A 27,959-nucleotide genomic window follows, 5' to 3' on the forward strand; every position below is an offset into this window, starting at 1 on the left:
AACCCCTGGCCTGAAGGGACACATTCAAGCCACGCTGCGTAGCAGGGATACACGGATGTGCAATTATGTGTATTATTTAAATCAGATTTCAGCTGTATTCTCTGTAGTCTTGCGTGATGGCCTGCTCACTCTGGGTTCTTGCAAACAGCATGTGCAGAGGTTTTAAGATCAAGAGCCGCACATACTGAGACGAGACTCAGCAGCCTTGATAAATGTGCTGCACATCATGCTACGGTTGTCAGTCCAGCAAGCCTGGGAGCAAATGAAGCATGTTTGATACAGACAGCAAGGAAAGGGTAACACTTTGTATTGTCTGAAATAAAATGACTGCAGCTGCATCACCTGGCTGCATGAGAGAGTCCAACATCAGGTTTAACTTCTTGCTAAGTTACAGGTGTATAAAAAGGCATGCAGATTTTAGTCATCAGCATGGTTGTTTTTGGTGACATCATGCAGCCAGTGAGCTGCTGCATGTTTGCAGAAACCTGAACTGGTAAAAAACAAAGGGGCTCCACAGTTTCATACCACTTAGCATCTACAGTAAGTCACAGGTTAGAGAGGAAGCACGCCTCCATCTCCCTATATGGCTGCACAGCATGCACAACACATGCATCCATTAGACGGGCAAACAAACACGAGCTCGGGGCCACAGCAGAACATGTAAGCTCTTAGTAAATGGGGTTATTACCTGGGCTCCGGGAGGATGATTTTCTTGCTCGCCCGGGCCGCTGGAGTAGATTTGCTCTTCTCCATCGCCATCAAATAACTGACATCGGCGAGCACTGCTTCGAGGTCCGCCATCTTTCGACCCTGGGACGATCCAAAAATCAATAAGATAACCGGGGCTGGTGATGGGTTTTGTTTCAGGGGATTTGTTAAAAAAAAGAAAAGCAATGTCGTCCTCCTCCACCAGATGAGACCAACATGAAGGTGCGTGACAGGACGGCGGGGCTGACCATGGACCGGAGAGGCGTCGTTGTCTCCGGGTTTGCTGTAGTAGTCTTGTTCACTTCGCCTCAAACTGCCATCCTTGTGACAGAAAAAGGGAAATTCAAGAGGGAAGACATTGGGTGACAGGTTGCGCGAGAAATACAGAGTCACCAAGGCCCGCTAGATCCCCGTCCTGGTAATCCAATTTAGTGCAAGAGATGCAGGGTTGTTTTTTTTTGTTGTGAGGAAAAGGGGGTGGAAGAAAAAAACAAATACAGACTGATGATTTCTCGTTTTGAGGCCAGTACTTCCTTTACAGCTCTGTCATTTGTCTCACACAGACAGGTAGATGCAACCAGATGCTGGATCTGGAGGCAAATGCTGTCAAATCCCGCAGGACTTCCCTGGTCCTCTTAATGGAAATGTGTCCAAACGACTGGGCTTGTCTCCAGGTTTCGTTAAAGCACACTGTGCTGTCGAGAAAAAGACAAATGAGTCTAGTAATAAAAATAAAATAAACAAAATACGTGACTGGCTCTTTAGATGCTTTGACAGCAGAAAAAAAAAAAGGTCTCAAACAATCAAGTGAGTCCGGAAAACAGAAGGGAGATTCAGGAGGGAGGACACCCGGAGACAGGTCGAAATGTGTATCATCAGGATGGTAAATATCACAAATCTCTCAGGCCGTCAATAAAACCACAAAAAAACACAGGTTAAATACGAGCCAGGACTCATAATGTGCATCCCTTAAAAAATAAAAAATAAATCTACACACCAGTGTTGTTTATGTTGCTGCTGCTTGGCTTCCTGTAAAAGGCTGAAATGATCCCCAACGGCTCATCAATCACACACACACACAAAAAGAAAAAAGAAAGTCGCCTGAAAAGATGCGTTTAAACACCCTTTAAGAGGTTTAGCACCAAAATCCAGTAGGCTGTTATCAGCTAATCACAAGCCAAATCCTCCGAAAGCTAACTTGTTTTAGCCTCCTGCTGCTGCCAACACCGACATTTGGGCTCGTCTGCTGCTAGTTAGTTAGCCACCACGCTAGCTAGCAAAACGAAAACCTGCTAGCCAGGAGGCTAACTATTAAATAAGGTGTGCGAGTGAGTGGTTCATCGATCGATACATCTAGTTTTGGATCATTTCAGTCAAGCAGATGAACACCCTTAAAATAAAATAATAAAAAGTCCCCTGTTGCCAGCAGCAAACGGAGCAGTTAGCTGGCGGACTGAAACAGAAACACTGGCTCGGTTTCAGAGATTTACTTAATAACGTGAAGCTAACGGCTGCGTGCAAACTGCTTAACTGGGGAAGTCTTGCAGCGTTTCCGGGGGAGAGAAATAATAAGGAAACACACAAGTCTTATGGAGCCAAGTGAGTTCAAAACTAAAGGCGGAATCACACAAGATAATCCAGCTGCTTGTTGAGGCACCCCGAGCGTTGAAGACGGAAGGGGAGACCCAGCGCAGAGCTGCTGGCTGCGGGCTGCTGGAGGAGGAGGAGGAGGAGGAGGGGAGATGGAGCTCCGCCGTACTTCGCTTGTTAAACGCTAACTTTTCCTCTTCGCCGTAAACTGTGGCTAACAGATCGGGCAACTTGGCCAACGACACCTCTGACCACGCTAGGTAATGTGAAACACCTCATACGGCGCTGTGCTGGTAGGCCTCCCTCGCAAACCGACCGCACAAGTGGTCGATATCTGAAATAAAAACCGAGCGGGTCGTCGCTACTCCGCCTGCCCACAAGCGACTCCTGCCTGCCGGGCTACCCGAGCTGCACACTCGGCTAGTTGAGAGCTGAAGCTAAAGTGTCCGTCCGCTGCCTCCCGGGCGTGGGCCAGCCGATCCGCTCCTCTCGATCAAGCTGTTCGTTTCCCAGCTCCAATATGGCACATGCTTACTTGAAGTCCCGCTTCGGTATATTTTTCTGTAATTTTTTTTGTGAGAACAGTTGCACTGCTTGCTTTGTGGTCCAACTTCCTCCCACTGCGGCGGGGGAGAGGCTTGTAAAACCCGGAGCGGGTCCACTGGTGGCTGGATCCGGACCACATGGCCGATAGGTGTTTTTTTTTTTAGAGGAAAGTGATTGTTTTATTTGCATTTTACAATATTTATTTATATTTGAATTAGAAATAAATCCCGTTGAGCTTCATTTATATTACTTATTGTCACAGCTTCATAATTAGGACACCCCTTTATTTTCTTTGTCAGTGGTGATTTATAGGCTACTGCACCGACCAGCCTGTAGACAGGAAATAACCCAGAGTTGGGGTTAATTGGGAAAGCAAGAACAACACATTTAGGCCTTTATGAATCGGGTAAGTGAAAGCTATAACCTCACTGTAGCGCATTTAGCACACACACACACACACACACAGGCCTCACCATCCCTGTATTCCTGTGTCAGTATATTAACAAAGTTGTTTTTCACATTGAAGCTAAGTGTTCACGAAGCTGCAGCCTCTGATAATTATTATTACCCTATAGGATGCTTAAGTGAGCTGGATGTGTTGGTTTGGTGGAAACACAGTGCCGTTTCCTGGACAGCAGAGGTAATGCTCCTAACACACTGCAATGGACAGGCCCCTAATAGGCCTCTGCACCATGCATCAAAAACAGGGATATTTTATGCCTTGACTGTGTGCGAAAACATGTGGCAAACCATTTACTTATAGGTAATAATCTCAGCTGAAATAATAATAATAATTTGATAATCAATTAATCTAGTAATGATTTAAAGTAAACAAAAAGAATGTGGGGATTTTCTTTGTCCTGTATGATAACAGGCTGAATGTGTTTGGGTTTGGACTGTTTGTTTCAAAAAGGAATTTCAACTCATCACGCTGGGCTCTGGGAAATTATAACAGACACATTTAATCAGTTTATAAAGAAAATATTAAGCAGATTGATCAATAATAAATATAAATACACCACAGTGAAAACAGTAAAACACTTTATTAATAATAATATTGGATAGGGATCACAAGATGATTAAGAGAAAGAAAAAACTTGTCTGCTTTCTTCTTTCTAGATAATTTTTCTTCTGAAGGACTTAAAACCACAAAACAAGGGGGGAACACTTTTTTGATTTGATTGATTCTTTGTTTTTAGGATTCACAAGTGAAATAGTTTGAGAACCTCTGGCCCAAACAAAACAGAAAACGGCTCAAATGCTCTTTAAAAATAAATAAAATAAAATGTTTACTTTATCTACAGGTGCAACTAATGATTATTTTCTTTTTTAATCTATTGTTTGTTTGTTTGTTTTTTTACATTAATTGATGAATCATTTAGTCTATAGACCTCTAGAAAATTATGAATAATGCCCAAAGTGATACCTTCAAATGTCTTGTTTTGTCCAAACCAACAGCTCTAAAAAGTTTTTAAATTTAAAATAATATAAAGCCGAAGAATAAGGCACATTTTGACATTTGAGAAGCTAGAATCAGATAATGTTTGACATTTTTGCTTCATAGTCAACTTAAATGATTAGCGATTCATCAAAAATTGACTCGTCTCAGCTTTTAAGTTTGACAAAATGTGTTACTTGCTAATCTTTGATCCCATTTACTTCACATGTTTTAGTCAGCTTGACAAGCTATTCACCATAACATTGTGTAAAAAGAGTGTGGATTGTGTGTTAGATAAGCAGAAACACAGGTAGGAAGTCAGTAAGGTTTAAGAAAGACATTTTATTCAGCACTGGGAGTCAGGAGGGGTCAGAGGTAAAGGGTCACATGGGAGAAAGGCTTTGGAGTAAGTTGTTACTGCTGAATACGGCGGATGGACTGGATCTGAGGGGTCTGGCAGTGGGAGCCAAACTCCCTGAAGTGTTTGAACTCCCCACAGTGACGATCACACTCCATGATATACTGGTATCCACGATAACCAGGGTACTGGTAGCACACAAATCTGTTGGGAAATCACACAGAGTGAGAGAGAGATAAGGAGAAGGAAGTACAGATGAACTGTTGCAAAAGATTGTTGTTGTGAAAGTCTAACCAGCATTATTTCTGAACTGCTGAAGGCGGGGGGGGGAGTATGCGAAACACAAATATTGAAAGAAAGGACACTCACGCTCCAGACTGGATCCTGAGAGAGCCAACTTCATTGTTGCACCAGCCCATGGCCTGGAGGGAGGGATAATCGTCGCTAAGCTCACCCTTACGGCCCAGGAAGTTCTCACGCTCGTAGATAGTCATACGACACTCTCTGTGGTTCTGCAGAGGAGGGGGAGAAGAAAAACAAACGAACAAACAATACACACAAGTTCTCCTGTCAGTTAAACCCACAGCGATAATCCCACAAACACAATGTCGACATTCCCGAGGCTAAAGGACAAAACAGAAGGTGTTTAACTCACAGCGCAGGCAATAGGTCTGAAGGAGGTCATCCTCTCAATGTGATAGGCATTGCTGCCACCGAAGGCATCACACTGAGGGTACTCTCCCCTCTCCAGCACAAACTGCTGTCCCTGGTAGGAGGCGTGCTCGTAACCCACCCAGCTGTGGACGAGCAAGAGACAAGAGTTAATAACGATCGCTCTGTCAAAGCCTGCCCGTCTCTTGTCATTCTCCTGTCTGTGGATGTAAAAGTCTGCTTGTTTCTTTATGCGAGTGTCAGTTCACTCACGCTCCGCTCTCCACCCTGAGGGAGCGCACAGTCTCGAAGCCGAACTCCATCACGTTGCAGCACTCAGAGGTGAACTCATGGCGACGGCCCTGGAAGCACTCCTCGTCGAAGACAATGATCTGACGGTGTGGGGGGGGGGAAATGCAGGCGTGTCAAGGCAGCATATGGACACAGAACCACATATAAACACCAAAAAAAATACTATGATATAAGTTTAGTTTAAAGTTATAAAGTTGAGTTAGTTGTGATTGTTTAAAAGCACACGTGATATTAAAATGTAGTTCTTATAGAGTCCTATGACTGTCTACATTTATTCTGTTCTCTGCTAGGAAAGAAATGGCAGCTCGCTCAGTGAAGAGCTGTGTTAATAGTCACATCTCAGGGAAAACCTTTAGGTTAAAAGGCCCTCCAGTCAGGTGATGTACGAATCTGTGTTCCCATCTGCAGACTCACCTTCCAGTGGCCGGAGAACTTGGTGCAGTGGTGAGTCATCTTGTCTGGAAGTGAGGGGAGGGGAAGCATAAGATGGTTAAAATGGATCGTCAGTACAGAGATGACAGTGACAACAGGACAGCTTCTCTGAGAGGTTAGCTAAACATGCAAGAAAGAAGAAGAAATTCACGAATCAACAGGCAGTAAAAACATGCAACAGCCAACAACTTTACTTATTGTGCAACAGCAACTAAATGTGTGTATTTCAGAGGAGCAACAAAAAATCCTGGATACTGGAATCAGCCTGAATCAATAATTCCCAGACTGAAAGCACAAGAGTCTATTTATAGTTCCTGCACAAAAATGAAGAGGGTCAAAGAAGCCAGAGCTTCATCTAGACTTCTTTCTCCCACCCGATCCACCGCTTTATCTTATTTTCTGCCCATTTCCGCTCTGCTGCTACTCAGATCACCACTGTTGATCTCACCCACTGGGTGCAGCGGCGGCCTGTGGGCCCTGGAGGCTCCAGTGTTTGGGGATTTTTTTTTTTTTTGTGAGTGTGGATACGGGGGGCCGCTGTACCCTGGCTGTGCTGCCCTGGCTGTGCTGGCTGGGCGAGGGACAGGGACTCACCTTGCTTTGATGCCCTTGGGGATGTCCTGCCGTGAGAGTGAGAGGAGCCACGCGCCCCCACCCTTTTAAAGCCTCCCCTGGCAAGGGGCCATGCTGAAAGCCCCGGGTCAGCAGCTAGGGAGGGGCTTACCTTTGTACCCCCCGACAAAAGCGTGGTTAATCTGTGGAGAGGCAGAAGTGCAGACACCACATTATCACCCCGGGCAGGGGACACGGAGGCACAGGAATATCAGAGAGCCACGAGACGAGATCGAGTGAGAGTCGCTAAGAAAAAACTGAGGGCCCAAGACGGCCCCGACAGAGAGAAACTGTCCATTTCAACTAAGGCTGCAACGATTTATTATTTTTACTACAGATTAATCTGCAGATCATCCTCTTGATTAATCGGTTAAATGTTTTTGTCCATAAAATGTCATGAAATAGTGTAAAAAGCCTGAAGTGATGTATTCAGATGACTTGTTTAATGTGACCAACAATCCAAAGATAATAAAAGAAAACCATCCAGTTCTCACATGTTGGGAAGCTACTAGCAGATTCTTTCTAATAATAGGTTACCGATTACAAGTTAGGCTATTTAAAATGTAATAGTAGTGAAACTATTCCAATTACTTCATCAAAGTAATGTAACTTATTACATGAAATTACTTTTTGATTAACCATTTTCTTAAGACAGCTTGAGAGGCAGTTTAACTGACAAACTAACGGCAAAGAAAGACATTATGCGCATGAAAAAAATGCAAAGTAACAAAATTAATATTATTCAACATAGAGCCGAGCTTTTTACAGAAAATATCCAGACGTAACCCTCAATGTAATCATGAACATTTAACTGTAGCTGTAATTTAATTACATATTTTCCCCAGGTAACTGTAACGGATTACAGTTACATTTATTTTGTAATTAAATGACGTAACTAAATTACACGTAACTCGTTGCTCACTAACACTGCTGATTTATTTAATGCCACTTCCTGCCTCACCTGCTCAGGTATCTACATATTTGATAATCTCAGTGCAGAATGGCTGCATGAAGTCTCTCAGATGAGTCAGTAATGTTTAGTTAACAAGTTTTCTTCTGCAGATGGTCGCGTGCTTATGTAACAGAACTGCATGTGTGCAAGCAGACATATGGTATAAATAACATACAGGAAGTTCTCGTGCAACGCTGTACACCTATGTACTTGATGACTCTATGATAGGCTGCTATACCATACCACAATGCTTTAATAAATAAAGTAGCGTTGTAGCAAAGAGTTTTATTAGGTTGCTGAGTTTTGTTATTATACCACAAAAATGCTTAAACAAGGATGATTCTGATGATATACTATGTTGTTGTTTACTGTCAAACAAATCTCATGAAAACATCAAAACCAGCAGTGAACGTATCTCCTAACAAGTCCTGTGTGTGACGTCTCCTCTTCCTCTGAGCCTTGGAGCTCCATTGTTGTCCAGAAACTATTAAACCATCAGTGAGCGTCTCTGCTGCACACTGTAGTTTATTCTGACCCACTACACCGTCCTGCTGCCCCAAATACTCTCTAGGGCACCAAATGTGGATTCATCCGCCGCTGAAAATAGTCCCCCAACAAATGCACCATTTCTTCCTGTTTGAATAAGATTAGATACGAAAACCTACAGTGACCAGCTCAAAATACTGAGCCTTTTTTTAAAACAAATTAAATCAATATTTGAATAAACTACTGGTCCCACCTGACCAAGCAAGACTGTAGCAGCCAAACTCCTGAGCGTTTTGAACTAAACAAAAGTATGTTTCGAAGACTTACATCTTCAGTAGGAACCAATGTGCTTGGAGCTGAGAGCCGCAGACAGGAAGACAGATGATATTCATGGGATTAATCGATAATAACAACAATTTTAAATATATCATCAGCCAAGCAGTTTTAAATGTTGTCTAAAGCAGTTTTAAATGTTGTCTAAAGCAGTGGTTCTCAAACTTAAATGGACACAAATTAGACCATGGACCCCCGTTAGATTAGACATTGTCCCAGGGCCCCTGATCTGATAGGATATTTGCTTTTAGTTGATTCATTTATTACAGAAAGTGTATGAAACTCATGATCAAAATAGCCGGACCTTCTGTCATTGTGTTAGTACTTATAGTGAAAATACACAGTTCCCCTTTCGGCTGGGGACCTCCTGAAGCCCCTCAAGGACCCCACTTCGAGAACCAGAGGTCTAAAGAACCTGTACAAGAACTTCACTTAAATAAAATTGTGAAAAAACATTATGATTTAAATTTCATCTGATCTATCTGAAAGAATAAATTAATTTATAAGATTATGTGGATTTCCAGGTACTGCAGGTTTTTGATACTCAAATGGACACATTTCGCCAGAAAAGTATTGAGGTTTGATATCCGGCCGTGTTATTACACAGAGGGCAATGGGAGCCGCACAGATTACCCAGCAGGATTAGTTCACACCTAATCTGCCTATATCAAACACAATCCCAGGGTGGAAATCATCACATCAGTGGTGATATAATCCAGACATAATCCGGCTGTAATCCACGAATTACTGCCTTTATTTCACCTCTAAACACCAATGAGGAGCATCCTCATTTATAATGCTGCTGTAACTATGATTAATGTTTATGGTGCAGTAAATTCAAAACTGTGTAAGTTTAAAAGAAAATCTTTCTTTCACAAGTAAAAAAAAATTAAATTCATAAACAATAAAATTCACCCACATGCTTACTTGGTCTACTGTTAGCAAACTTCAAATATAATTGTATAAGTGTTTTGTATGAGTGACTCTTCTCTACTTGTGCTAATGTTAAACTACAATTTAGAACTGAACATTACCTCCGAATTTTAATTTGGGGCCACAGTCGCTGCTTTCTATTGATTTATTATTTAAATAAATAATTCCAACATTTTTGGAGACGCAATTTTTCACTACCTTTCCGAGAGTCACAGGAAAAAGTTTGATTCCATCCACTCTCATGTCTGTGTGTTAGATACATATACTGTAGCTGGAACCTGGAGGCAATTAGCCTAGCTTAGCATAAAGACTGGAAGCAGGTGCGTACTCATTGTCTTGTTAGCGACCGAGCTAATCAGCTTGCATCCTGACAGTTAGTGGTTCAATACATCTGAAAGCTTTTTTCTCCCGTTATTAGCTCTCAATATAATTAAATGATGATGATGACTAAACAGAAAGTAGAAAGAGGCTCAGAGAGATATTGTAACTGACCGGCTGGAAAGCATGTTAGCGGTTAGCTCTCTAACACAACACAACTAATACAGTGGTTTTGCTTATCAGCAAGCCTCTAGCAGGACCACTTTCTGGTGTGATCAGGCTTTTACAGGTGTTGGTAGATTTATTTTTTTTATCTCTGGAGAGAGCCAGGCTAGCTGTTTCCTCCTGCTGATAGTTTTTATGCTATGTTAGGCTAACCACCACCTGACTCCTAGCTAGATTAATATCACTATTTTCCTCTAAACAAAGCACATGAGCATGATTCCTAAAATGTAGAACTGTTATGGTTATGTAAAGCCGAAATAAACCACACACATAGAGATGTGTATTCTTTTAAATGTTCCTCATAAGGTGCATTTGCAGTCGGAGCCCCGAGGAAATCAGGTCGACCGAGTCAGTGAACTCTTTTAGTTCCCTTCTTAAAACAAACTTTAACTAGGAGAGCCTTTCCTGATTTTAGTAGATTGAATTTATTTATTTTTTATTTAACTGTATTTTAATTTCTTAAGTGTTTTCTTGCTTTTATCGTGTATCTTGATGTCTGTCTTAAATGTGTTTTACTGTCTTTTGAAAAGTGCTATTTAAATAAAGACAATTATTATTATTATTATTATAAGGCGACACACAAAGAATAAAAACAAGACAACAGTTTATTGCCTGTTTTCTCTACTAGGTTCTTTAAAACCAAGAAGTGGTCCGAAAGGATGATTTGAAATAGTGAGTCTTTGTTTTCAGAGAATATGTTGTATTTTTGTGTGAGCCTGTGGAGGTGATAGAGAGAAGGGATTACCTCTTTGTGCCCTCTGGACCTTTGCATTCCCCCTCTCTACGTGCAACTATAGCTTACATCCCTACCTCCCCAACACATGGGGAAAATGTCCTGGTCAGTGGTTTCCTTTGATAGTAAAATGCTTACAGGCAGGCCAGAGGGGCCGGCGGCATTTCTAGGCTATGCGATGACCCGGTGGCTTTGGCACGGGCCAACTGTGATGACGAGAGGCTTTCTATTGTGCTGTGAGCCTCTACGTTTGGCCTTTGCCAGAGTATAAAAGCTTGGGTTGAGTGTTGAAGAGACCAGCACGAGCCAGCCTCCCTCACACGGCACAGCAAGCTATACTAACGCAGGTAAGGACACACAGACACATACATACACACCAGAACATCCATCATAGTGCAGCGGGACAACCACACATCCAGAGCCAGGGCCCACTCCCTGCCCACCACACCCAGGCAAACCACCCTCAGCCTGGGGTAAGGCCCAAACAGAAGTCCAGGGCCCAAATGAGCCTCCCACATAAACAACACACTTTATTCCAAATCCCATAAACATGCCTACCTACCGCCCCTCTGACAATGTTCACACGTCAACTGGGCCACGCCGAACCTCCATTTCTTCCCCTTCACTTTCTCCTCTGAAGTCCTGTCACTTCCATTCACACCTCTATTTCTGTTCATCCCCTTGTCTTCCTCCATCTCTTCACGCCAGACTCTCCTGAAGCCCCTCACCATGTCTCAGACCGCCAAGTCCGCCTCCAGCCAGGGCACCGACGCCAAGGACAAGGGTGCCCCCGCTCCAGCTGCCTCCAGCAAGGCCACCAAGACCGGCGAGCCCGGCATGGGATCCTACAGAGTGAGTCACTGCAGCGTTAGACGTTTGACATTGTTTGGATTAGTTTCCTTTGATACAAATGAATTAATGGAGTGGATTTAACAGAACAGTAACAATACCACTTGTGTAAAAACACATAAAGTATCAAAAGTGAAAATACCCTATAAGCGGAAAAGGTAGTTTAAAATTATTGTTATATTATTAACATTTTAATGCTGTAAATGGCCAATGTGGAGCTAACATTACACTACTTTATATACTTTATATTAAGGGTTATAGCAGCTACAACATGACCAGAATATTTTTTCTCGTATTTTGTTCTGTGAATAAAATCTTAATCTGCAAAGTAGGTCAGTAACTACAGCTGTCAAATACACGACGTTGTGTAGTAAAAAGCTGAATAAATCCCATCTGAAATGTATAAAGTATCCTACTACAGGTGCATGCGTTGAAATAATTTATAGAGTTGTGTTAAAATGGAATATTTATACAGTCAAGCAAGTAATTTCTTCTGGTTCTGTATTCATATTAGTACTCTGGAAACCCTCTAACAGGAGTTTTGATTAGAGGCCGCTGAGACGTACAGAGGACACGGCGCTTGTTGTCTGGTTTTAACTTGTGCGATATCTTCCTCTGCGCAGATCATGCTGTTCGACCAGGAGAACTTCCAGGGAAGGATGATGGAGGTCCAGAATGACTGTATGAACGTGTGTGACCGTGGCATGGATAGAGTGCGTAGTATCATTGTGGAGTGCGGCCCGTAAGTGGAACCTGCTCTGAACTTACATTCACATGTATTTCACTGTTTTCTTTCCCCTAATTCCTCTCTCCTGTCCTCTCTCTCCCCTTGTGCCCCCCCTGTGCCCGGCGGACCCCCTTCTCCAGCTTTGTTGCCTACGAGCAGACTAACTTCCGTGGGGAGATGTTCATCCTGGAGAAGGGAGAGTATCCTCGCTGGGATACCTGGAGCAACTCCTACCGCAGCGACTGCCTCATGTCCCTCAGGCCCATCCGCATGGTAACAAGTGAAACAACACTGTTTATACATTAGCTTATGTATTAATTATAAAATCGCTTTTGTTTAGTTAAGAAGAGATGGACGATATTTAATAAAAACAACTGATAAACGGTCTAAAAACCAAAAGCAGCCTCATATTTGAGTAACTGGAACCAGTAAATAGTTCCTTATTAAGTTTCTGTCAGTGGACAAATTTATAGATCACAAATTGTTTCACTTCCTGAGACAACTTTTCCAGTCTTAGATCCTAAATTCTGCAATTTATCCTCTGTACGGTGGCCTTTTTAGGACATTTTAAACTCAGCTCTACTTTGTGTTCGATACAGTTTCATCACTCTCAACTAGGGCTATATTTTTCAATAACAATATAACAAGTGTTCAATAAATATTCAATAAATTTTAGATTTTATTCACTTGAATCACACACGAATTAGGACTTGATCTTAAGATGTTTATTTTGTTGAGGAACAAGAACTGAAAAAAGCCTTTTATTTATTTTTACTCATGCATATTTGTTGACAAAGATTTTATCATAACTGTTTTGAATGTTCTGCCTCAGATTTGTGAAGTGATCCACTGTTTGGCTTCAAGTGTTGACCATAAAGAAGAGTTTGAACCCACAATTAACCACCATGTTTCTTCAACTTTTACTCAGAAGCAAAAATCAGCCTTTAAACTGAAAATAACAATGTGATACTTATCGTGATAATTATCGAAATCAAAAGATATGAAACTTTTTATCGTTGATAACATTTTTGGCCATATCGTCAAGCCCTACTCTTAAGTAGTACTTTACCTTCACATGCTAGTACTATGTTATCATTTCTATGTTAGAATGTTTCCGTCTTCATGAGCTGAAGTGTTGAACACGTACGGCGCTCTAGATGAAAAGTCAGAGGACATGAAAGTCATCATCTGGATGCCACATATACCAAATGTCATGGTCTGTCTGGCAGACACCCCATAGAGCCACAGCATGACACAAAAACAGGAATATAACTCATTTATATAACTTTTAATGTCCCTGTGTCTCATTTCCTCCCTACAGGACAGCATGGAGCACAAGATCTGCCTGTATGAGCTCTCTGACTTCAAGGGCAACAAGATGGAGATCCAGGAGGATGACGTGCCCACCCTCTGGGCGCATGGCTTCTGCGACAGAGTGGGCAGCGTGAGGGTGCCCGGAGGAGCGTGAGTACACATGATGATAGGAATGAATTCAGTAAAGGATCGAGACTTAGGCCTGTGTTTTTAAGCTGCTCATTTCTCATATATAACTAAAGGGGAGGCTCTGTGCTGCAAATATTGTTTTGAACATAGCTTCAGAGGAAGAAGCCCGAGGCCTCCAGAGTTAAACTACAATGTACTTCTTCATAAAACGTATGATTCCTTGACTCCACAAGGCTTGAAGCTGACTGCCTGCTGTTTTATTTGTTGACGAATGTTTTTTTTTTTTGCCAGGAATATCTCTTCCTAGTCTCACAGTGAAATACACATCAAAATAACACTAGAACCTCCTCAGTGACCACTGTAGTCTCTTAAACAAGTCCTAGAACCTCCTAAAGGACCCTTAGAAACTCATCAGTGACCACTACAGCTTCTTAAATGAACAGAACCCCTTCAGTGATCACAGACTTTCAGGACTTCTAGGACTTTCTAAAGAACCTCTAGAACCTCTCTGGTGACCTAAAATACCACTAGAGCCCACAAAAGGACCCATGGGACCTGCTCAGTGGCCACTAGAACCTCCTAAAGGAACCCTTGACCCCCCTCAATGACCAGTAAACTTCCTCAGTACACCACTAGTACCTCTTTAAGGGCCCCTACAACCTGCTCAGTGACTTCGAGAACCTCCTCATTGACCACTAGAACTTCGTAATGGACTTCTAGAATCCCTTCAATGACCACTACAGCTTCTTAAATGAACAGAACCCCCTCAGTGACCACAGACTTCTTGACAACTTGGACTTACTAAAGAACCCCTAGAACTTTTTGTCTGACCTAAAATACCACAAAGCCATTCTTAAGGACCCGTGTGACCTCCTCACTGAACACTAGAACCTCCTAAAAGGACCCCTAGAACCTCATGAATGAATACTAGAACATCTTAAAATCTTTCACCGTTGCATAAGAGATTCTTAATTTAAATGGGACTCTCCTGGTTAAATTATGGTCATAATAAAAGACACTTAGAACCTCATCAATGACCACTAAACTTCCTCAGTGACCACTAGAACCCCTTTAGGGACCCCTATAACCTCATGAATGACAACTAGAACATCTTAAAATCTTTCACCCTTGCGTAAGAGATTCTTAATTTAAATGGGACTCTCCTGGTTAAATTATGGTCATAATAAAAGACACTTAGAACCTCATCAATGACCACTAAACTTCCTCAGTGACCACTAGAACCTCCTAAAAGGACCCCTAGAACCTCATGAATGACAACTAGAACATCTTAAAATCTTTCACCCTTGCGTAAGAGATTCTTAATTTCAATGGGACTCTCCTGGTTAAATTATGGTCATAATAAAAGACACTTAGAACCTCATCAATGACCACTAAACTTCCTCAGTGACCACTAGAACCCCTTTAGGGACCCCTAGAACCTCATGAATGACAACTAGAACATCCTAAAATCTTTCACCCTTGTGTAAGAGATTCTTAATCTCAATGGGACTCTCCTGGTTAAATAAAGGTTATAATAAAAGACACTTAGAGCCCCATCAATGACAGGTAGAACCCCCTGAAGGACCTCTAGTCTATTCAGAAACCCTGTAAATTGAAAGGGACAGAGTAATCACATGATATAGTTTATAGGGATCCTGACTTAAAATGCTGAGTGCTACTGAACTCACAATCTCCATGTCTCTCTCAGGTGGGTGGGTTACCAGTACCCCGGATACAGAGGCTACCAGTACCTGTTTGAGTGCGGTGACTACAGACACTACAATGACTTCTGCGCCTTCCAGCCCCAGATCCAGTCCATGCGTCGTATCAGGGACATGCAGTTCCACCAGAGGGGATGCTTCACCTTCACCTCCGCCAGCAAGTGAACGCCACCTGCAGGTCGTCTGGTGCTGCCGTAGCCACGCAGCCCTCTCAGCTTTTTATTTCCCCAAACTCCCCCTTTACTCCAACCCTTTCCTAAATCTCCACCACCGTCGCTCCCTCCCAAAATGGAAAGACAGAATGAGAGCAAATACACGGGACAACATCAACTGACTTTTTATGGTGCTAAAAAAATAAACATGTTGTGAAAAACCTGAAACCTTCCTGGCTTGGATTACCTTTATTCTTTCTGAAGAAAAAGAACTGTGTGTAGGTGTTTTGCTTTTTGTTTATTTTCATCTCTTAAGGCAGAGCAGGCACTATAATTAAGGGGCCTAAAGTGTTGCTGAGTACAAGGCATTTTTAATTTTCTTTTGGTATGACAAAATTATTTCTGTGGCATTTATTTTAAAGTAATTACACAATAACTGTATTTACTGTTTGTATGTTGGGTTATCAGTAATACATGAGATGTGGTAAATATAGTATTATAGACTCAATACAAGTCCAAATATGAATAGTTTTGGGATATTATCTATAAGACCCAATCGTTTAATTATAGATATACCACATAAAATACCCACATGTACAAGAGCAAAACGAGGAAACATAGTGCCAGGTAATTAAATTACAATGTTACAGAAATAAATAGTAGTCAGTAGAAATAACATAAAATAAAAAAAACATGAACAAGTAATTTCAACAACAATAACAATAAACAATCTAAAGTTTAATAATAAAGTTTGGGTATATACAGCTAATTTTAACTTCTTTAAATACAGTAAGCTTCTGGTTTCTCTGTGAATTATCAATGGACAATTTTCATCAATATGTTATTATTATTATTATTATTATTATTATTATTATCGAGACTTGTGAAATTACATTACATTTATTCATTTAGCTGACGCTTTTATGCAAAGCGACTTACTGTACAACTGATTTGTCAGAGGTCGCACGTGTATATTGGTAAATGTATCGTAGTGGGAATTTAACCACTCCGCCACTCAAAAAGGAGTTAGTTGCATTGCTGTATTTGTGTATTTTTATAGTACACCAAAAAATGTACTTTGTAACAACAGAACATAAGCCTAAATTTGTGACTGATATCTGTTTGCATCAAAGTAAATAAGTAAAAGTACTCATTGTGCAGATTTCAGATTATATTACATTGGATTATATTTAATTACTGATGCGTTCATGTGTTTATATCTTTAATGTTGCAGCAGGTAGACGTGGTGGAGCTAATTTCAACTACTTTATACACTGCTTGGTAGCTTAACCTGTAACAAAACATCATAATTTATTTGCTGATTATACTCTGTATTAATAATCTGAAATGCAAAGTAATTAGTAGGGTTAACTAAAGTTGTTGTATTGGAGTAAAAAGTAAAGTATAGGCTTCCAAAATGTAGTGGAGTAGAAGTAAGTAGCATAATATGAAAAAAAACAACCTCACTGTTGATTTTGAAAATTATTATTATATATTATTTTTATTATTTTTTATTTATTTATTATTTAATTATGAAAAATGTTGAAAATAGTGTGAAACGCCGCCACAATTAACCCAGAGCCCAACGTGGCATCTTCATAATGATAAACTATATATAGCTTTATAATTTATACATTTCAAAACAAAACATTATATTTTTATAAACTCTTTACACGTTTTCTGTGTAAGAATCTGACTTTGTAAAGTAACTACTGAAGCTGCCAGATAAATGTAGTGAAGTAAAAAGTAGAATATCTCCCTCTGAGACGTGGTGGAGCAGAAAGTGGCATGAAAAGAAAACACTCAAGTACAGTCAAATTTGTACTTAAGTACAGTACTTGAGTAAATGTACTTTGTTACTGTTGCACAATTCTTACAACAAAACACTGTGCCCTCCTCGTGGTGTCCATAATTCCGAGGGCACGTAAAGGCAGCAGTCAGCTTCACAACGCGTCAGTCAAACTGTTTACTAGAAGACTTTTTACCATCTAGCCGAGAGGAAGGAACCATGGCTGCACTCCTGCAAGCAAGGAGAGGTGGGTACATCAAGACAGCAGAGGGCAGAACAAATAAATATTATAATAAGAAACATTATTTCCCCGTGGGACACGATGCTAGCCTAGAATAAAAACATACAGCTATATCAAACCTAGTTAGCTTAGCATGCTACGTAACCAGTGCATGTTTTGGGATACTAACCTGTCTAACTGTCTCATTTAACACTATAACTAATAACTTAGGCAGGTAATATCTAAAGGTTTGCCAGCTTTAGTTGTTGATATAAGTTAAGTAACGCGGCGGTTAATTAGCTGGTCGGTGAGCATGTTTCTGACGGTTAGCCCCCTCAGCTAGCTGCGATCATTAACTTAAACAGGAGTCGTGTTGATTTAGGAGAATTAGGTGAACTTGTTGCCAAATAGTTTACCAGCTGTTCTTGTTTGTTGGAGTTTGTTTTTAAGCTGTCGGACTGAGATACAGGTGACTGAATGTGAGGATAACCTTTCACCTAAATAACTGTCAGGCTAACTGGGTAGCTGGTGTTGCCTTCAAGGACAGAGGAAAGAGGATTCGCAGTCCTGCAAAATAACATTGACATAAAGATTATGCAAAACACAAGAATCATTTTATTACTCTAAATTGTGCTAAAATTTAAATAGATTCTTTTTATTTTTTCAAATAAACCAAAATTCAATTTATTTTTTTAATTAACTGTTTACACCATGCAACAAGGCGTAAAATGCCACAGCTGACAATATGTAATATTATTTTTATATGTCATGTTATGCATTTAAGCTCAATCATTAAAAACGAACAATAAAACACATATTTGAAGAACAAGTAGAGGAAAAACACTCACGGTGGTATTTATAACTGTAGTTACATGTATGCAGAAACCCAGTGGCATATTTTTATCCTTATCTAACTTCATGTTGAGTCATCTCAGTTATAACATATCAACTTCTTAAATATAACAGATTACACAGTTCTAGTTAAAACTGATTTCTTATGTGATACAATAATTATTCTTATTCCATGTGAAAACCTGCAAATCAGTCAAAAGTTGCCATTTAATGCTGTAAAAAGTACTTTTGTATTGTTATTTATGTTAATATATTTGTTAAATGTCTGTTTTATGGTAATACAGTACAATCATATATTTGAAAAAGTAAATTAGATATACTAGATGGTTACAGAAATCAGACTCAATGCAATCGGACTCCATTATTGCACGACGTCCACATATGTGGACAGTTGGTTTTTGGTGTATAAAAACTACATTTTACTCTAAATTTTAGTTTATAAGACATAAACATGTTGATCATACTACTTATTTTTTTTATACCTCAGTTGACCTCCTTAAATAAATGTTTTTCACAGGTATGCTTGAGGCATTTAGCACCTGGCTATCACAATTATCTTGGATTGATGAGGTCACCAATCAATGAATATCTGTATGAATACAAGATAGTAACTTCAGTTAGAATATTGCTATCAATCCACCGATACTGTCCTCAAGTGGCTTGAAGAACATGACCAAGATATATTAACCCAAAATGGAGATGAAATAACCATGCATGAAAGGGTTAATGTGGCATGTAATGATTAATAAATAGTAACATGGATTAATGTTTTGAATTAAATTAAAAGTGCTAAAACCTTTTATTGTTAACATACTTAAGTAGAAGTACCAAAGTAGTATTAGCAGATCATACTATCAAAAGTAAAAAGTACTTCTTAGGCATAAAGTATTCCTTGTTAGTTAATAAGGAATACTTTTGTGGTGTAGCTCGTCTTTGCTCTCAATTGTGCAACTTGTGGTAATACTATTACTATCACCTAATATTATTGTTCTGTATTTTATACATAGCATTGTACAAAGATATTCTACTGTGTATATATATTTTTTTGTATCTCTAATTTCTTATACCTTGTCTTTCCAATAAATGGCAACAAGAGTGGAAGGCAAAGGAAGATTTTAACTGTACGGGGAAACTTGGTTTTTAACAGCATCTGACAATAAACGCTTTGACTTCGATATATCAGTTTTATGTCTGAACTTTCTCTGCACTCCCTGTTTTACACTGTGCTGTCAGCCAATCAGCTCCAACCACATAAGAATAAATCAAATGTAACCGTGAATTCTGTGAATCATTACACCCGTAATAACATCATGAGGGCGTCTCTGGTACGTCTTCTGTGAGATTTCTTATGCCAGTTTGGGATAAATGACACCGTCTCATTTTATAACATGTTTTTCTTTTCACTCAGCTGTCAAACACAAACACTTTGTCACTGGTCTTTCATTAACATGTTTGGAACTTGTGCAAGTGTGACATTTTTCATAAAATCCCCCACCAGAATTGGTTTTCAATCCATTTGAGCTGAGAAAAAGACAAATAAAAAAAAGAAAAGAACTGATTATGGCGCCACATGGAATATGCTTGGCAAAGTTATTAGAGTGCATCCTGAGAGGATCATGAAGGTCTAAATGGCAATGCATCCAATGGTTGTTGAGATATTTCACTCAGAAACCAAAACTTTTTTAACATTTAAGGAAAACCAACAAGCTTCATCCTGTGAAGAACATATTTGTGCAAAATTTCATGACAATTTATTTAATAGTTTTTTTTTTAGATATTTCAATCAGCCATCCACAGAGACATGTTGCTGTTCTGAAGTCTTTTCACTTTTCTCTCCCTCAGCTCTCGGCTTGTGTCTCAGCGGTTGTCGAGGCCTGTCTCAGCTGGCAGAGTTACCAGAGACCCATCAGATCCTGAGACAGACCTGCAGAGACTACGCTGACAGGGAACTGACCCCCATCGCTGCCAAACTAGACAAAGAGCACAGCTACCCTGCCAAACAGGTACGAGCTCACTCAGAGCTGCACAAAGTGATGCTTTAATACCGACATATGAGATGAACTTTGATCCAATTTGTTTGTCGTCGCAATCCAAGATTTCAGATAAGAAGCTGTAAACAGCTGCTGAAAGAATTAGGCCACAAAAATCAGTTATTGCAGGTTTAAGGTATCTGACACATTACTGTCAATGCTCTGGTCCAGGTTCAGGAGTTGGGGGCGATGGGGGTGATGGCCATGGAGGTGCCAGAGGAGCTGGGTGGGGCTGGGATGGACTACCTGGCGTACAGTCTGGCTGTGGAGGAGATCAGCAGAGGCTGCGCCAGCACTGGCGTCGTGGTCTCTGTTAACAACGTGAGTGCAGTCTGTCGGCAACGATAAACGTGTAAATATACCTGGTGTATAACTGGTTCTGGTCTCTGGTGATCCCACTCTTAGTCTCTCTACATCGGGCCGATATTGAAGTTTGGTACAGAAGAACAGAAACAGCAGTGGATCACACCGTTCACCACCGGAGAGAAGGTGGGCTGCTTCTCCCTCAGTGAGCCAGGTAAATGTGCCACCTCACTCTCACCCAACCCAAACCTGATGTGCTGGAAGCTTTGTTAGTGTGGTAGGAAACATGGACACGGAAGTACCTGAATGGATATAAAACTAGCCTACATTTAACATTAAAGGAGACCTACTGCTCTTCCAGTCCTATATTGTAGTTCTGTGACGCCTGTATAGCAGCTTTGCATGATTCAAAGTAAAAAAAACAAACATTTTTTTTCCTTATACTGACTCTTCATGTAGGTCTTCATTTCAGCCTCTGTCTGAAACAAGCTGTAGATGCTCCTGTCTCTTTAAGACCCCCCTCTCAAAGCCCACTGTCTTCTGATTGGCGCTGGGCAGAACAGGCAAACTGAGCGTTGCCGTGCCGTTGCTTTGGGAGAAAATGACCATATATGGAACACCGTCTCCGTCGTATTACGTGGAGCCGATGGTAGAAAAAGAAGTTCAAAACAGAGCGTTCAGAACAGGATGAAACCTGAGGTTTTTACTCACAGGGATTTCTTTTAAATACTTTAATCTCATTTTTTGAAGCTTTGGCCGTGTTTAACATGAACATCCAACTTTATAACATTGTGGGTAAGTCATAAAATGTGGAAAAGCATAATGCGTCTGCTTTAAAGGAGCTACAAACAATGCTCATCCTTTGCGCACATCCTGTGACGTCACAGGGATGAAAGGGAAGCAGCTGGACTACAAACGAGCTGTTTTCAGGCAGTTCAGAGTTTTCTGTGGGAGATGGGAACTCCCTCTGGGCTTTTTCACTTTGGAAACCTGTTACATGCACATAAAAGAGATATAACTCCATAAAGGAGATGGAAAAAGCAGAATATCACCTCTTTAACAAGTGATTTACGCCTTGTGCACACGAGAGGACTTTCAAACCGATTTTACCACCAATACTAACCGATTTTTAATTAATTGAATCTTAGGAGCGCACACGCCAGAAGCAGGTCCACGCACTCTGCTAAACAGTTTCACAGTTCCAGGGACTTGAGATCTCACGTGAATCTCGTGTGATCGAACGTGACCGGTTTATACATTTTATTGCGCGAGCAGATCCACAACACGCTGGTGACGCTTCCCGCTCAGCTTTTGAATCCTAAATATCGCACGTTGCATCTTTATGAATCAAAATAGGGGAGCCTCCGATCCAGTTGGTGACCTTATGATTATGTTTGTAAACTCCTCACACTACAGGATCATTTGGGCTGATTGTCTGTCCCGACCAGCCTCGTGTCGGGAACGAATCGGACCCAGAATCAGTCTGACTGTCCCGTTTAAGAACGTGTGTTTTTCACATCCAACAAACTAAAGCTGGTTTGAATCCACACCTCTTGAAATAAAGTGATGTTTTATTTTAATCCCAGGTAACGGCAGCGACGCGGGCGCAGCCTCCACGGTAGCTCGTCAGGAGGGGGACGAGTGGGTGCTGAACGGAACCAAAGCCTGGATCACCAACAGCTGGGACGCCTCCGCCACCGTCGTGTTCGCCACCACGGACAAGAAACTCAAACACAAGGCATGACGCAGCACGTTGGACCTGATTTTATGTCCTCAGCATGGAGACAAAGAGTGGATTGTTGTGCAGAGCAATATAAGTTTAACAATCCTCCCTCACCTCCGTTTTATTTCCTCGTACTGCTGTTTGTCTGGCGTGTCTGCAGGGTATCAGTGCCTTCCTGATCCCCATGCCACACCCGGGCCTGTCTCTGGGGAAGAAGGAAGATAAGCTGGGCATCAGAGCCTCGTCCACTGCGAACATCATCCTGGAGGACTGCAGGGTGCCGCTGGGCAACATGCTGGGCCCTCGTGGCGCCGGATTCAAGATCGCCATGGTATGTCAAAGCAGAAATGAGTCACTGTGACACAGAGGCTGCGTTTACATGGAGCCTGTTATTTCAAAACAGGAGCTGACTAAACATGTGTCATGTAAATACTTCAGCTGAAATAAACTAGCTTGTCTGTGAGGTAATTACAGAGTTACACGCAAATGAGAATATTACTCTTCAGAGAAGTAAACAAACACAACACACAACGGACATTTCCTCCCCACTTGGAGACGCTATTAACTTCTTCATAACAGCATAAACAGTACTGCGAACCGATTAACATTTATGCCTTAAAACTTACTAGTCGCTATTTGAAGGCTACTAGTACTTATTTATTAGTTACTAGTAACTATTACCATTTTACTAGTTAGTATTAGGGTTTTACTAGTAACAACTGATTAGATACTAGTTAGGGCTGAACGATTAATCGTTTCCAAATCAAAATTGTGATTTGATGAGCTAATCTTGAAGACGGCGATTAAAATATAGGTTAATTATACAACTGAGCTGTTTTAAACAGTCATGCAGTCACAAATTCTTAATGTCACAAACTGGATCCCGAGGGAAGAAACAAGGATGTGAATCTAAATTATAAAGTGGTGCACTCTGAATTTGAGCGCTCACTCTTTCCACCAACAATGGGCGGGGAAAACGCCCTCGAGGTACAAACGTCATCTGCTGTGCTAAGAAGTTTTAAAGCGAACAGATTTATTTTTTTTCTTTTAAACAGGGGTGGACTAAACCTTTAATTCCCTGAATTTCTGCTGCACTTCTCAACATGCTCCTCTGTGTGACATTAAAATAGATTTCAGTGAGATTCAGCAAATAGATCATCTGCCTGTTGAACGACTGCAGGAGTCACTACAGCAGCAATGGTGCCAAGATGCAGCTCTCTCTTTGTGGAAGGTGAAATATCCTTGCAGCACATCATTGTACCAGCAAGTTACTAGTCTCCGCTCTGGGATTAGAGAAACCTCGAGCTATATTTCTCCAGGAGAAAGCTGATTTATAAAGATCTGTAGTACCCGTCGCAAAGACGTCAGACAGAGAATGAGACAGCAGAGCGGTGGCCAGATCAATGAAAAGATGATTACATGCAGTGATGGGTGCTTTAATTCAAAGTTATTCCCTCTAAACTTACAGTGAGTGGCCTCGAGAAGTCTAACCTCCTCTCTGACACACCCACGTTGAATTCAGGAAGAAGCTTCTCTCTCTAATACAGTTAAAATAATGTTTCCAGAGTGTCATGTGAACACGTCCCGTTAACCAGATTTCTTCTGTTGCATGCAATCTTCACTGTGTCCTTCAGCAAACCCTGGACAGCGGCCGGATCGGCATTGCAGCTCAGGCTCTGGGTATCGCTCAGGCGTCTCTGGACTGTGCCGCAGACTACGCGCACAAACGCACCGCGTTCGGAGCCCCCATCGGCAAGCTGCAGGCCATACAGGTAACACGGCACCAGCGTAGCTCTAAAAACACCGAGAGACGGGCTTAAAAGAAAACTACTGGTCAGTTCTGTGGGGTAAAAAAAATGACTTCACGAGGGCGACAAACACGATCAGACAGGCTGTAAACAACTTATCTAAACTAGCTACTAAGCCGTAGCTGACGGTCTGCAGTTACGCCGGCAAAGCACAAGTTGGCGGTTGGGTTTCTATGTTCCACTGTGTTGAGCTGCTGCTGCTTCTTCTTCGTTGGTGTAGGCTGCTACAAACAATCATTAGGGCTGAACGATTAATCGTTTTCAAATCGAAATTGCGATTTGTAAGAACACGATCAGCTAATCGTGAAGACGGCGATTAAAATGTGGGTTAATTATACATCTGACCTGTTTTAAACAGTCCTGCAGTCACAAATGTATTCCGTTGTCATCCTTGTGCGCCATACACTTTGTTGACGTGTTGTAAATTTGTCATTTTGTGTGCTTCAACTATGGATAACAGCTCAGTGAGCCCGCTCCGCTCTCTGCAGGCTAACGTTACACATCCACACGGAGCATTTCAGAATAAGAGTGTTTTGCCTGTATGATTATGCTGACTTGTTTCCGATTTTCAGTTGTCCTTTATTTTTGTGCTTCTACTGTGGTTAAGTAGCTATGTAGTTAAATTGTGTCTTTTTTTTTTTTGTCAGTTTTAACTGTGTTTATTGTTGATGTACGATCGGGAGTCTTCAAAAGGTGTTTTATTTTGAAAATCTACCGGATTTTCTCTGCCATTCTGTGTCTGACTTCCTGCCCGGTTCAGCTGCGTTGTGATGCTTGATGTGACTTCAGCATCGGATCATGCTGGAGCTGATCGATGTTGAACAGCAGTTACTGTTAGTCAAATTACTAAAATGCAGAAACAAGAGAAGGCCCTTGGACCAGTTGATCCAGAAGAAGAAGAAGGACAAGCCGGGAATGCGTAGGGGGGAAATCACAGTTCTTCTGGTTTGCATTGCTACGACGTGTAGTTATGTTGCGTTCCAGCCTAAAACCAAAAATAACATAGGCAACATATTTCTACATGAATTTAGATGTAGAACAGGTTTTCCTATATGAGAGTATATATTCTTTTAATGACACACAGGCAAATGTACTTCATGTTGCAGTTTAGTTTGTGGTTTACCATCTATGTGACGTCATTCAGCTGCTTCTCGTGAACTCGGAGTTCACAGGTAGAAACTTTAAGTGGCGTTTCATGGTACTTGATACTTATATTGAGGTCAGACATGTCTGTACTTGCCTTACTGTGTGGATGCGATGCAGAAGTATAAATTGGCCTTAACTGTGAGGGTTTATTAAAACTGTCTTGACTGCATGTTTGTTGCCCCTTTAAGGCCTAAAAATCAGGATATCTTGGTTTTTGAATCTCTTCTGCGAGTCCCCTAACTTTATGGAAGTGCTATGCTTCCATATACTCACAGGAGAACTCTTTAAGTTTATAAAATGTCAGAATACAGTTAAAAATGCCGTCAGAAATAGTCGGCCGACTCTTCCAGATATTTGACGTGCTAGATATCTGGCAGACGTCGGCGATGTGTCATCATCATCATGGAACATAAAGAACAGATGACCCTGAGGGACATTTATTAGAGACATGGGGGCCCGTCATACCCCTATACTTTGCTATATCCAAGTCATGCCCTCCACCTTTATTATTTTCTTTCCCGTGTACTAGGGCTGCCCCCGACTAAGGGTTTACACAGTCGAATCAGTCGGTCTGTTTCAAGTAGCCGGCTGTTTAAAAACGATAAAATATTCTTTGTGTGGTTCATCAACGGTGATAAATTACCCGAAAGTCCCGCGAGGTGCGAACAACTCGGCACAACACCAGTGAAGCTGGAGCTCCGTGTTTTCAGCAACTGTTCCTCTTCTGCCACTGCACACATCCACGCTACGCCTACACGCTGCGCACTGACGCCCCAGGGTTAGGGTTACAATTTAAGATTTATTCACGCACTTTAACAACATTTTTTGAAAGTTTTTTTTTCTTTTCACATATTTATTCACAGCATTAAACGTTTAAATATATATTGTAATAGCCTGTTTATTAACTTATTGGGAGAAAACTGGTAGTTCTACGTAAAATCAGACGCTGAGCACCCCCATATCGCCAAAATGGCGTGATCCTCATTTTGCTGCAAAGCTTCAACTGTGAGACTGACAGTCGAATCAGGCTCCGCCCAGCATCGAATCTTCGACTACTCGGGGTCAGCCCTACCGTGTGCTCTACCAAGTGTTTTGTGTCACATTTGAGAAGCTGGAAATAAAAGAATCATCTAATCGAGTGTTTTTCACCTTGTTTAGTTCAAACTGGCCGACATGGCCGTGGCGATAGAGAGCGCTCGTCTGCTCACCTGGAAGGCTTCGCTGCTTAAAGATTCAAAGAAACCCTTCACCAAGGTACGCCTCTGATTTAACACGTGTGTCACTTCTGCAGCTTAACAAACACTAACCGGCCTCCGCCTGTGTCCTCCTGCAGGAAGCAGCCATGGCCAAACTAGCGGCGTCCGAAGCCGCCACGTTCTGCTCGCACCAGGTAAGAAACCGACAACAAGAGGAGCGTAAAGGTACCCAATAAACACGTTTTTTAATCATCTTTGTTTGTACTTTAAATCAGGCGATCCAGGTTCTGGGTGGGATGGGTTACGTGACGGAGATGCCCGCCGAGAGGCACTACCGCGACGCTCGCATCACGGAGATCTACGAGGGCACCAGTGAGATCCAGAGACTCGTTATCGCCGGCCAGTTGCTGAAGGAGTACCAATCATAGACGCACTTTGTTTTTCTGGAATTACTTCACATCACTGTAAGCTAAAATAACCTCAAACTGCCTTAAGAGGACGCCAGTGCCAGTTTAAGCGGTCAGGACATGATGTCTCCCAGATGTCCACACAGATAATGAAATATGCTGTTTTATGGGTTTTTGGCATTTCTTCTTTTGGTACTCAAAAGCATTTTGTCTTTACAGGAAACAACCCTCTTCTTGTCTCTCTGTCGACCGTTTAATTAATTTTAATGATGACTAGGGTTTAAATGACGACAGTGTTTTTCAGTGACATATAATCCAAAATGTTCCGGTTTGTTAAAACACAGTGGAAACGCACGACAGAACCTAAATCTTAAGACCTCATGGGTGCTTAAAAGTTCCGGTTACGGGTCCTGTAGTGGGATTTTACTCATTTTAACTACTTTCCACAAAGGGAATAGTCCCTTTTTAAAAGACAAACTCCCAAACTCGAGGTCTTCTCACTGTCTCTCTCCAGCCCAGCGTGACAGGATGTGTCTCAGACAGTTTAACCAGCAGAGGGCGGCGGTGTTCCTTCATGCTTCATAAAGATTTAAAATTCATGAATCTCTTGAAATGCACAATCACACAGTTGTTTTTCAGAATGTACACCAGTTGTTGACAGACTACAGATTTACTAATTTAATGTTCTGGAGATCCTACTTGAATATTTGTGGTGTATTACGTCTGCTGGACTGTAAGAGGCTGCGTAATGAAACTCTGGTTGATTTCAGACCTCTTGTGCCTCAATAACTTGTACATATTTTAATGTAATTTATTGTGTGCAGATGATGACGGTAAAACAGTACTTGTCACAGAGAAATGATGGATTTGATTTCTACTTCAAAACAAATAAAAGCAAGATAAACAGTTAAACTAAGCTTAATGCAGTAAATTCCTTTTTTCCCCCCCCTTTCTTCAGGAGATTCA

The 27,959-nt window shown here is 41.4% G+C and overlaps 4 protein-coding genes across 14 annotated transcripts in view; 2 read left to right on the plus strand and 2 right to left on the minus strand.

Moving 5' to 3' along the window:
* The window catches only part of grk3 (G protein-coupled receptor kinase 3), a 78,734-nt gene extending 75,773 nt beyond the window's left edge, over positions 1 to 2,961 (minus strand). The window contains exons 1-3 of one of the 4 annotated variants that reach the window (XM_046067510.1): positions 1,706 to 2,961; positions 957 to 1,029; positions 689 to 810 (exon numbers count right to left, since the gene is read on the minus strand). In XM_046067510.1, coding sequence (XP_045923466.1) covers positions 689 to 810; positions 957 to 959 — 125 coding nt within the window. In that variant the 5' untranslated portion in view covers positions 960 to 1,029; positions 1,706 to 2,961. Of the gene's footprint in view, positions 1 to 688 lie in introns of all 4 variants that reach the window. The other 3 variants (XM_046067509.1, XM_046067512.1, XM_046067511.1) reach the window with 3 other exon arrangements.
* crybb1 (crystallin, beta B1) lies at positions 1,829 to 15,747 on the plus strand. 6 transcript variants are annotated; one of them, XM_046067518.1, is made up of 8 exons: positions 1,829 to 2,992; positions 3,144 to 3,250; positions 3,420 to 3,484; positions 11,336 to 11,479; positions 12,100 to 12,218; positions 12,344 to 12,476; positions 13,525 to 13,667; positions 15,355 to 15,747. In XM_046067518.1, exons 4-8 carry the CDS (start codon positions 11,357 to 11,359, stop codon positions 15,530 to 15,532), a joined length of 696 nt encoding a protein of 231 aa, XP_045923474.1. In that variant the 5' UTR covers positions 1,829 to 2,992; positions 3,144 to 3,250; positions 3,420 to 3,484; positions 11,336 to 11,356; the 3' UTR covers positions 15,533 to 15,747. The 6 variants fall into 6 exon arrangements, 5 of the variants coding, with proteins under 5 accessions (XP_045923474.1, XP_045923475.1, XP_045923478.1 ...); XM_046067519.1 differs by having other exon boundaries at positions 1,829 to 2,558; XM_046067522.1 differs by lacking the exon at positions 3,144 to 3,250 and having other exon boundaries at positions 1,829 to 2,558.
* cryba4 (crystallin, beta A4) lies at positions 4,628 to 18,055 on the minus strand. Of its 3 annotated transcripts, none has more exons than XM_046067515.1 (8): positions 17,945 to 18,055; positions 17,413 to 17,539; positions 6,630 to 6,790; positions 6,018 to 6,061; positions 5,565 to 5,683; positions 5,296 to 5,437; positions 5,010 to 5,152; positions 4,628 to 4,844 (listed from the first exon to the last, which is right to left on the minus strand). In XM_046067515.1, the coding sequence occupies exons 2-8, from the start codon at positions 17,427 to 17,429 to the stop codon at positions 4,697 to 4,699; spliced, it is 774 nt and encodes a 257-aa protein (XP_045923471.1). In that variant the 5' UTR covers positions 17,430 to 17,539; positions 17,945 to 18,055; the 3' UTR covers positions 4,628 to 4,696. The 3 variants fall into 3 exon arrangements, with proteins under 3 accessions (XP_045923471.1, XP_045923470.1, XP_045923472.1); XM_046067514.1 differs by lacking the exon at positions 17,945 to 18,055 and adding an exon at positions 17,719 to 17,838; XM_046067516.1 differs by lacking the exons at positions 17,413 to 17,539; positions 17,945 to 18,055 and adding exons at positions 11,356 to 11,472; positions 15,335 to 15,419.
* Positions 17,400 to 27,909, plus strand: acads (acyl-CoA dehydrogenase short chain). Its single transcript, XM_046067513.1, has 10 exons — positions 17,400 to 17,555; positions 20,223 to 20,383; positions 20,582 to 20,731; positions 20,816 to 20,927; positions 22,300 to 22,451; positions 22,597 to 22,767; positions 24,071 to 24,208; positions 26,549 to 26,644; positions 26,724 to 26,780; positions 26,862 to 27,909. Exons 1-10 carry the CDS (start codon positions 17,528 to 17,530, stop codon positions 27,012 to 27,014), a joined length of 1,218 nt encoding a protein of 405 aa, XP_045923469.1. The 5' UTR covers positions 17,400 to 17,527; the 3' UTR covers positions 27,015 to 27,909.
* Positions 27,910 to 27,959: the final 50 nt, after the last annotated feature.

Source organism: Micropterus dolomieu, linkage group LG13, assembly GCF_021292245.1.
Source record: "Micropterus dolomieu isolate WLL.071019.BEF.003 ecotype Adirondacks linkage group LG13, ASM2129224v1, whole genome shotgun sequence".
NCBI classification, from domain to species: Eukaryota; Metazoa; Chordata; class Actinopteri; order Centrarchiformes; family Centrarchidae; genus Micropterus; species Micropterus dolomieu.

Bases quoted from the DNA above. Each gene is read 5' to 3' on its own strand.
- crybb1 (XM_046067518.1), top strand. From the start codon at position 11,357: ATGTCTCAGACCGCCAAGTCCGCCTCCAGCCAGGGCACCGACGCCAAG. The intron at 12,219-12,343 runs GTAAGTGGAACC...CCCCTTCTCCAG, and splicing joins ATCATTGTGGAGTGCGGCCC to CTTTGTTGCCTACGAGCAGA. The intron at 12,477-13,524 runs GTAACAAGTGAA...TCCTCCCTACAG, and splicing joins CCCTCAGGCCCATCCGCATG to GACAGCATGGAGCACAAGAT.
- cryba4 (XM_046067515.1), bottom strand. The intron at 6,062-6,629 runs GTGAGTCCCTGT...CCTCACTTCCAG, and splicing joins CCCAAGGGCATCAAAGCAAG to ACAAGATGACTCACCACTGC. The intron at 5,153-5,295 runs GTGAGTTAAACA...CCTCCTCTGCAG, and splicing joins TCAGACCTATTGCCTGCGCT to AACCACAGAGAGTGTCGTAT.
- acads (XM_046067513.1), top strand. From the start codon at position 17,528: ATGGCTGCACTCCTGCAAGCAAGGAGAG. The intron at 20,928-22,299 runs GTAAATGTGCCA...TTTTAATCCCAG, and splicing joins CTTCTCCCTCAGTGAGCCAG to GTAACGGCAGCGACGCGGGC. The intron at 26,781-26,861 runs GTAAGAAACCGA...ACTTTAAATCAG, and splicing joins CCACGTTCTGCTCGCACCAG to GCGATCCAGGTTCTGGGTGG.